The 9400-nt window shown below is 48.5% G+C and overlaps 1 protein-coding gene and 1 long non-coding RNA gene across 2 annotated transcripts in view; one reads left to right on the top strand and one right to left on the bottom strand.

Annotated features, from left to right (window-relative positions):
• The window catches only part of PCSK6 (proprotein convertase subtilisin/kexin type 6), a 153382-nt gene that overhangs the window by 122750 nt on the left and 21232 nt on the right, over positions 1 to 9400 (bottom strand). Inside the window, exon 3 of the mRNA XM_019503812.1 lies at positions 1659 to 1763. Within this exon, the coding sequence (XP_019359357.1) occupies positions 1659 to 1763 (105 nt within the window). The remainder of the gene's footprint in view (positions 1 to 1658; positions 1764 to 9400) is intronic.
• Positions 8699 to 9400, top strand: part of LOC109288455 — a 14275-nt gene continuing 13573 nt past the window's right edge. Inside the window, exon 1 of the long non-coding RNA XR_002095142.1 lies at positions 8699 to 8710. This is a non-coding gene — a long non-coding RNA (uncharacterized LOC109288455). The remainder of the gene's footprint in view (positions 8711 to 9400) is intronic.

The raw sequence follows: 9400 nt of genomic DNA, 5'->3' as shown, positions 1-9400 counted from the left end.
TTTTTTTTTTTTTTTTTTTTTTTTTTTTTTTTTAACTAAATGGCAGGGAAAAAATAATGGTTTTCCCCAGGCATGATAAGTGCTTGCAAAGATTTCACTTGCTCAAAAACTCTTCTCTCAAGTACCTTTGGCAATGATGCCAGAATTAAACCTTCTCAGGTTGCTCTAGGAAAAATTTTTAAAAAAAAAAAGTGTAATGTGCTTATTGCCAAAGGTTTCATACATAGCAACCATTAAAAGACAGCACATGTTATGGCAACTGGCTCAACACCCAGAGCACGCAGCACCATTTCTATATTGGAAGGATCTTCTTTATCCTGCTTTTCAATCCTCCCCTCTCAGGCGGATGTTAGTGCTTAGTCCTTTTGATGTATTACTCAGTGATAAAACACACTTGTCAGATGAGTCACCACACGCACACAGTGCTGCGATTTCAAGGATAACATGTTAGAAATGCAGTGCATTTACAGTCATGTCCAATTATAAAAGCTGCAAATAAAGAAAACATGCTCTGCAGGGCAAACCCTATTCAAATATATGGTTCACTCTGAAACCTCACAAAAGTTGCAGCTATTAAGCACTGAATATTCACAATGGTACTTAGTATGTCATCAACCACACTGCAGTTAACTATAGCTGGGCAGAGAAAGATCCAAAGCAGTGTCAAGGCTGAGAGGCACATCCTGGAGGTGTGACAATTTTTTCCCTGCTCTTGAGCTTAGTGGAAACAGGGCTTTATATTTTGCAGTATTTATGTGCATTATTCAACAAAATGTGCGTAGGGCTAGACTCGATCTTCTGAGGTCCCTTCCAGCCCTAATATCTATGAAAGTCAGGTGGATACAGAGAGAATGCCCTTTACACAGTGTAGGGTGCAGGGAATATATTTATCCTTTAATGCGAACACCAACATTTGAAAAGTTCTGTAAAGATGTTTGTACTTGGTGTAGGGTCCCTGAGCTGTAAATGCATACTGGCTTAATACATCCGCAAAGTGGCAGAGCCTGGGTCTGCATACTCCATTGCTGAGCAAGATAACAAATCAGTGCCATGCCCTCCAAGACATCCCTGGTCTAAAGGCTTTTTCCCCAAGAGCATTTGAAGGTTTCCCCTAAACCCCCCTGGCCGGAACAGAAGGCAGAGTGGCGCCATTTGCGAAGAAATGCACCCAAGCGGCTGTGTATAAGAGGCTTGGTAATGTTATGTACTGTAGCTTGCAGGAAGGAAAAAAAATGAGATTGTGGATCTACCAGTGCCTGGGAACATCATCTGTAATATCTCCACCACTGGGCTTTTATCACCAGAGGGATGGTATCTTGCCCCAGACCAACCCAATGAGGCCAACAAATGCAGAAGAGAGAGGGCATGCAGACCTAATGTGGAATTGACTCCTTCCCTTCCCAATGCACAGAGATCTTGCAACAGAAACAACCCAAAAAAAAAATTGAAGGACCTGGCTTGAAGGCCTTGTTACCCCTCTGCAGCACCTCTGCCCAACAGAGCCAAGGGACTTGCAATGGCAAGACTGGCAGAACACAATGCCTTACTGCCTGCTTACAGCCTTCCACCCCCTCCGGGGCAAGGCAAGGAGGACTGCAGAAGTCATTACCCAGGGAGCCTGGCTCCCAAGTGAGTCGTGTTGCCAACCCTGGCTGTACCTTGGGATCCATCCGGAGGAAGGTGTGTGGGCCTCTGCTGCCGACCGTCGACCGCTTGAACGTCTTGCTGTGGTGAAAGTGGTAATAATTCTCCAAGCTCCCAATCTGCAAAACAAGCAACGTGCACAAGTCAGGACAGGGCAAGCTGGCCACACATGGGGAGCTGTCAGGGCAGCTTCATTTTTCACCCGCTCAACTCAAAAGGATGCTAACAGCCGGCACATGCCCCAGCTGAGAGCTAGTTCTGATCTGCAAAGCTACTGAGCTTGCTCCGACACCCGCCGTAGGAAGGAAGAGCCATGCTGCTGGTCTGCAACTTGGATCAGGCTTTGTGGCCAGCTTCCCTACCCACCCCGCCGTGGGGACAGCAACAGCAGCTTACATGTGGCAAGACCAGCCCACCACATACACACAACCCTGAAGAACTACTAGCTTCTACAGCGATGCCCGCTATCCACCACATCCTGCACCTCCTGGTAATTTATCCCAGATCAGAACTGGTAGACCAAGAAAATAAAAGCACTTTAAAAAGTCTGAGGTCTAACTTTGGATGTAAGGGGATGCAGAGGTTTCCCCAAGGGTCCTCTGCATGGGGGTGGAGGTTGTCTAGCAGGATTTTCAGAGGTTCACACATCAATTCATTGGAATGGGATTTTCACTCCAATTTTCCACACAGATTTGAGCTTGGGCCTGCTCAGCGCCAAACAGCAATGCTGAGGCCACTGCCTGTTCCTGCCAGAGGCACATTTAGAAAGTCGAAGTGTTTCTTCTACTGGGACAGCACATGGTCCTGACACTCCTTATATTCAAAGCCAAACCATTTTGCTCCACTTGAGCTACAGGCAGAACCCAAGCCTGAAAGAAAAAAAAGTTGAGTCCCAAAATGTGAAAATGATGCAGGGCTTAAAAGAGTGATGCAGAAGGGGGTGCACTTGCTGCCCCTCCTGCTACAGTTACCAGTCTTCTCTCCTGCAGCAAGACAGCAGCACCTTTTGCAATAAGTTATTCTATCCTGCAAGCAACAACAACCCCAAAGAAAAAACAACATGTTCAGAACAAGCATCAAGTCCTTGCTTCACATGCTCAGACAACTGCTTCGCCGTGGACTGAAGGATTTGGCTTAAATAGAAGAAGATTGCCTTTGCTCTCCCCTCCAGGAATGGATTTAGCCCCAAAGAGGACGAGAAACATTCAGGACAAGGTCATGTTCACGTGACATGGGACATGCACCATCCAGGGCCTTAAGGAAACCCAATTTCTAGAAGATAGGCACCAACAATTTTGAAGAGGGGAGGGGAGTTAGATTCCTTCAAGGTATCCCCCCTTCATATGCCTAGGACTCCAGACCCTAAAAAACACTCCTCTGTAAGAAAAAGTCTCTTCCTAATGTTTTCAAAAACTAAAAGGAATAACCCAGAGGAACCAGGACTTCAAAACCCCCTTCACTGCAAGTCCTGGGATAAGTCGGCATCTGAGCAATTTACTGCAGGGGTTTACAATGCGTCGGCTGCTCCACGATGACTACACACATGCACGTTCTCTCCCCGTGAAAGCTAAATAAATCATGGCGCTGCCATCATTTACCTTCCTCTGCCCTCGGGGTGGGCACACACATGGGCAGCTACGATGGGGCAGCTGGTGCACAGTAAGTCCCGCTCCCTTTTTAGCCCATGGAGAACTGTTCGCACGCCTCACCCAGACAGGCACAGGTTTTCCTGGTGGCGTAATCTTTGGAACAAGCCCCAAATGTTTCAGCCTCTGGGAGGAGAAAGTTTTCCAGTGCTGGCAGACCTGAAATCGGATAACTCCCCAGGCTAGGCGCTCACAGCTCACATACGGCCATCCTTGTAAAAGTCCAGGGCAATAAGCTTCTCTTAAGAAAACACCAAACTTGTGCGGCGAGAAAGGCAATACTTCTTTGGGATGAAGACCCATTACTTCCACTCATTTTAGGACACGCTGGCCCCACTATTCCCCCCCAAACACTTGGCATTAGTGGAGCTATTCCTGCCCACGGCAGCTACCTCAGCTTGGCTGCGGAAGAGGCAGATTCCCTCTCCATGCACTCCCCAATTCTTGTTTTAACAACTGTGAACAGCTCCCATGTCAAGCAAAGCCAAAGCTATGAGTCACATGAAACAAGAATTGGAGCAAGCTTGTGTGCATGCAAGCCATTCAACTGCATGACAATTGCTCCTGGAAGTGTTTTAATTACCCCCCATCCCCCCCAGTTTAAAATTAACGATGGGCAGGTGCACTGGCAGCACCACTGGCAAAAGCTGGCACGGTGCAAAGTGAGCTCAACACCCAACTTCTATTCCGGATCCTCCCCACATCTGCCAGAGCAATTAAGCACATGTTCCCAGTCGGCAGTACTGAGTGGCCCCGTTAAGTCAATGCAAGATTAAATGCTTTACCACTACGTAGCTGACTGGGAGGTGCAATTTTGGGCAAGCCACCCCAGGCTGTCAAATCTACACCAGCAATTTAGACTAGTTTAGTAACAGTGGTTAGGGACCCAGTTTAACTGAGCATAACTCCTACGTTGTTCTCAGCTTTAACACAGACGCAGCTTAAGCAACAACAACAAAAATGCTTTTCATTCATATTGTTAACTTTGGTTGGGGAAGCAAATTGAGCTACACCCATGAAGCTGGATTTTTGCATTTGGAAGATAAACTGCATCTACACAAGCAGTGCTTCCCAGTACAGCTGCATCAGCAGACTGGTTCCAGCAAAGTTACCCCATCTGTGAACCATGCAGAATACAAACAGCAGCATCCTGCTCCTCACACACATTTGAGGATCTGTTCATGTCTGTAGACTGTTTTGCAGGAGAAGGGCTACACAAAGCATTAGCTAAATGCAAAGTATTTAGTCAGTGCTGCAAGTTCCTCTTTCAGAGGTGGTGAGTTTTGCCTAGCAAACCTTGAAGAAGAGAACAGCTCGGATTTAGGAAAGTCAAGAAGGCAGCTACCATTTTGCAAGCCCGTAAACCACATGGCCCAGAATGAATAGAGGGCCAAGAGCCTCTCGAGTGCTAAGAGATTGTCCCCAATTTGAAGATCTCCCCCCAGGGGAGGCAGAAATGAGACCCAGGTACGCCCTGGAAAATGCAACAAAAATGTTCCTCACACTACTGCACTCACTGACTTGAGCCAAGAAAAGCCATTAAATAAATCAATGGTACTTCCAGTCCCTCCACACAGGGATTAGGCCGTGCAGATGTGTGCGGGTCATTTCCCAGCAAACGCCCACCCCGTGAACAAGGAGCTACACCAGGGCAGAAACTGGAGTGAGTGAGACTGGAGCAGAGCCTGATATATCTTTACGAAAATCGCAACTGGCAATTAGCTTCCTCTTAAAAGAGCCTTCTGCTGGCAGCAAAGCAGGAATTAAGAGGCAGAAATTAGTTCAGCAGCTGTGAAGGGCTCGCGTCAGCTGAGTTTTGCCTCATCAAGGTCATCATCAGCTGGATGTTTCGTCTGTGAGGAGCTGGTCCAGCAGCCGCATGACAACTGGCCTGCATTGTGTCCTGGCAGCTGGAAAGTTTGCTAAAAAAGTCCCTATAATGAGAGGTAAACTTAAATTCTTGCTAAACCTGGAGATTCCAGTCTGGGAAACAGAGGATATAAATAAGCAGAGAAACCAGGTCTATGTTTAGCCTACAGCCAGGAAAAGAAGGGAGTTAAAGAAAGAGTCCTAAAAGAGCTTATAAAATGTGTGCGGCAAGCTTGCAAGATAATAAATACAGCAAGGGGATTAAATGAAGTACAGAGACAGAGACAGAGCCCCACACCAAGGTTCTGTTAAAATATCATGTGCAGCCCAGACAACATCAGGCCTGAGCTGGTCTGTGGTCAGGGTGACCACCTCCAAGTTGTGGAAACAGGCTTCCTCCTCACTGCTCAGCCCTGCCCTCTGGCCCACAGAGCAGTATTCGCTAGATCAGAGGCAAGAGCACAGGCTAAGACAGTTTAACACTAAGTTGCCTAATGCCACATCCACACTGCAGGGCCTACTGATGCTTAAGTGATGGTGGTTGTTGGGTCCTGTGGGATAGATTTGGCCCTGCTGGGCTGAACTGTTTCAGTCCCCACACTCAGACCACCTGTCCAACAGCAGCCTCTTTCACAGAGCTAGCAGACATGGCTGTAGTGGAGACAGGGGCTTGAATGCTCCTGCCCCTGCTTGGAGTCTGTCTTCTCACTCCCACCCCACACATCCATACTGCACCTTTCCTATCAGTTTAAGAAGCCCATTCACACAGATCAGGGGTTGTCAACTGGGAGCACGCATACCCCTAGGGGTACTTGGAAGGGTCCTAGGGGGGTACGTGTGTGCGGGCAAGGATGGAGCACCACCACCCACTACCCCATGCCTCCACCTCCCAGGAGCAGGGCCGGGGAAGGTGGGGACAGAGCTCACACGCAGCAGCTGCTGCCGCCATCCACCACCCAGCGCAGCTTTCCCACGGCCGGTCACACACGCAGCTCCATGGGCCACTGACAGGCAGCATGTAACTGGCCAGGCATGAGGCCTGTCAGCAGCCCATGGAGCTGCATGTGTGACCAGCCGCAGGAAAGTGGGATGTGGTGGCGGTATCGTGGGGCGGTGAGTGGTGGTGGCTGCTGCGTGCAAGCCCTTTCCCCCCTGCACCACATCTGGCTGCCACCACCAGGAGGAGTACACTTCTGGAAAAAAAAAAAAAAAAGGTTGAAAACCCCTGGCCCAGTATTGTTCAGATTGTCTTTGTAGAAGTCGGGGGCCAATTGCTTTAGTGGAGCTGCATAGACCTAGGAGCCAGGGATTCCCAGGTTGCAGTTCTGGTTCTGTCAGCGTGTGGCCTTTCATTTCCCCTGCTCTTTCCACCTCTAAATGCAGGTGAAGCCAATTAGCCCCAGAGAAGTGTCCTGAGCATACAAACGTGGCTGAATTGTCCAAGCCAGGCTTCTGATTTTGGAAGTCCAACTGGAGACACTTTGGGCCTGACTTTCAAGGCTGCTTTACCACATTTCTACTTGGCAAGATGGGTGCTTAGCACCTCTAAAGACAGCATGCCCTGCAAATCTAAAACCAGACACCCAAAACCCAAGGCAGTTTCCAGAGTTAGCCCCAAGCTGAAGGCACCAATGGGCCTGGCCCAGAAAAGCATCGTTCAGAATTGTAGCCCCTGCCCCTTCATTTCCCAGGGGAGGTACAGAGGATGTGGGGACCCACTGTCCTGCCCTCCCACCTCTTGGCTAGCACACCTGGCCAGCCCCCTGGGGTGGTGCGAGGTGGGGGGGAAGCCGTCTGTAGCACTGCCATGCAGCTACCATGTGCTCTGTGGCCCCACAGCACAAGGAAGGGATCAGAGGATGGGTGCAGTGATGGGGACCTCCAATACCTCCCAGTGTTACCATGCGGGAGCTATACCCCCTCCCCTCTGCTTCACACAGCAGACCCATGCTGGAAAGTCCTTCCCTGGGTTTTTGCCCCTCAGTTCTCTTCCCAAAGAGATGATGACAGAAGACCAGTGTCTACAACCTTTGAAAACCCTAACCAGCTTCCTGTGCAGTGGTCCTCCTTCACCAGACAGGAAAGCTCATAGCCCTGGTAAATCTGTGGGGCTGCTTTGCAGTCTAAGTTCTTCCTGCAGGACAAGCATGATTCAAAGGCAGAGGCCTGGGCTGGTTTCTTAGTTATTGTCAGGCCTCTTCCAGCAGTGCCTGGAACCAGCCCAGTTTGCGAGTGGCTGCACTAATAGGGGTTTTCCTGTGCTGCAGTTCCCCCCCCCCTTATTTTAGAAGATAAATAACAGTACAAAAAGCAAGTGGCTGGGCGTGTGGTTTTATACCCTCTGCAGGGGAGTTTGAGATGGAAGAAAAAAAGAGAGAGGCTGGAAAGCTACCAAGTCAAAAACAATTAGTGGTTTTGAAAACCACTTGCTTTTAACAACACAAGTCAAGCTCTTAACTGGAGCCAGCCAAGCAGCAAGAAGCTGTTCCTTTTACTCCTAACCCCACAAACCCTCCCTGCTCTAATCAGTCCCTGGCATCTAATCTTTCCTTGCAGCTCCCTGCTACATCTGCCTACCCATGAGGACAAGCTTGATGGGATCATTCATTTTCCTGCTCTTGAAAAAGTGTCTGGTTGTGTCACTTGCTGGCAACAGGTGACTGGAGTTTTGTTAAGCCTCATTTAGTACGAGGCAGGTGCAGCACTGATGAGGAGCAAAAGTTGCAGGAGCACCATGCAAAAGGTTCAGTTTTGGGCCCAGGCTCAGCCAGCCACAAAACAGGAACCCCAGACCAGCTTGGGACTCCATGCAGTTGCACCGCTAGCGCTACCCAACACAACCCTCCCCCCCCACCGAGACACATGGAGGAAGAACTCAGTATTCACCCAAACATTAATACGAAAAGCCAGATTGAGAAACTGCTTTAAAAGATGCAGACAGAACAGCTGCTCTGCATTTGGCTTTGGGCTGGCAAGGTCTGTTGTGCACAGCATCCAGCCAGCCCCAGGGGGAAAGGGTTACAAAATGTTATACCCTAGTAAACCACAACAAGGAGTCACAGGACAGGCTGCATCGCATGCCTTCAGCTCAACAGCTTGTTGGCAAGCCTAGAGTCCCAAGTCCACTAGCCCTCAAGGGCATCCTCAAGAGATAGGCATCGTCCTAGCACAGTGGCTTTCAACCTGTGGCCCACAGGCCCGGCGGGGGCGGGGTCTATGAAAGAGGACTGTGATCAACTAAAAGTATGTATGTGATTGATCATATAGCCACGCTTGCAATTCAAAATTTCTGAAGGGGTCTGCACCTCCAATGGAAATTTTTTTAGGGGTCAAATAATGCAAAAAAAAAGTTGAAAAAAAAATCACTGCCTGAACAAGACCAGACCATCTGACTATGTATCAGGGCAATGACAATCCTCAAGCCTTAAACTAAATGCTTATGTGAAGTGAATTAGCTGCCTGAACTGGGGCAAAGTCCCAGAAAGAGAGTGTCCTGGCCCACAGGGACTTTTGCTCTGCCCATTGGAGGAGAACACAAGCATTGCTCCAAGGTGGTTGAACACACCGGTAAGACACATAGCTTTACGAGACAGAGACAGAGACGTTTCTCTTCTGCTTCCAGGTTTTTTCAGGCGTGTATGCAAAGGACGAGAAAAGCTAACACCAGACTACACTACAGACCCCAACCTGGGCAGATGTTCGCCAAAAGGTCCAACGCACTGCTGTGGAGACAGTATATAGCTTCTGGCACAAGTGGTTCTCTCTGCAGCTGCTCGGTTACCTCGGAAGGCATTTCTCATACTAATCCAGTATCCAGTCCTCTGGGTCCAATGCATGAGTAATTGAAGCTTCCCTTTTTCCAGCCAGCCTCATGGGTATGGAACGAGGAAGAGGAAGCAAACAAGTTTGCCTGAACAAGCTAGGCAGGTGATTACAGTTATTTCCATATTTATCATAATACCTTCATAACATTTTGCTGGTTCTGCTTTCAAGTGTTAAATATTTAATTAGCTTTGCACTGCCTTATGCCAGAGCGTTCACTAGTCTTCACTGCAGCCAATGTAATCTCGGTAATTTGTTTCCACTCGAGTCAGATTAAGTAACTTTCTCCCCTTTCATGCAGTGCAGGATCTCAGCACTTTACATTTAATATAGTGTTTGCAGAGCTGTCATTCGCTGTGGTCCATGTTTGCCTGGCTTTAAAAATAAAATTAAAAAAAAACAAAAAAAAAAAAAAAAAA

The sequence above is a fragment of the Gavialis gangeticus genome, unplaced genomic scaffold (assembly GCF_001723915.1).
Source record: "Gavialis gangeticus isolate Ggan-Ray unplaced genomic scaffold, GavGan_comp1, whole genome shotgun sequence".
Lineage (NCBI taxonomy): Eukaryota > Metazoa > Chordata > Crocodylia > Gavialidae > Gavialis > Gavialis gangeticus.
This window is presented reverse-complemented; position numbering and strand designations above follow the sequence as displayed.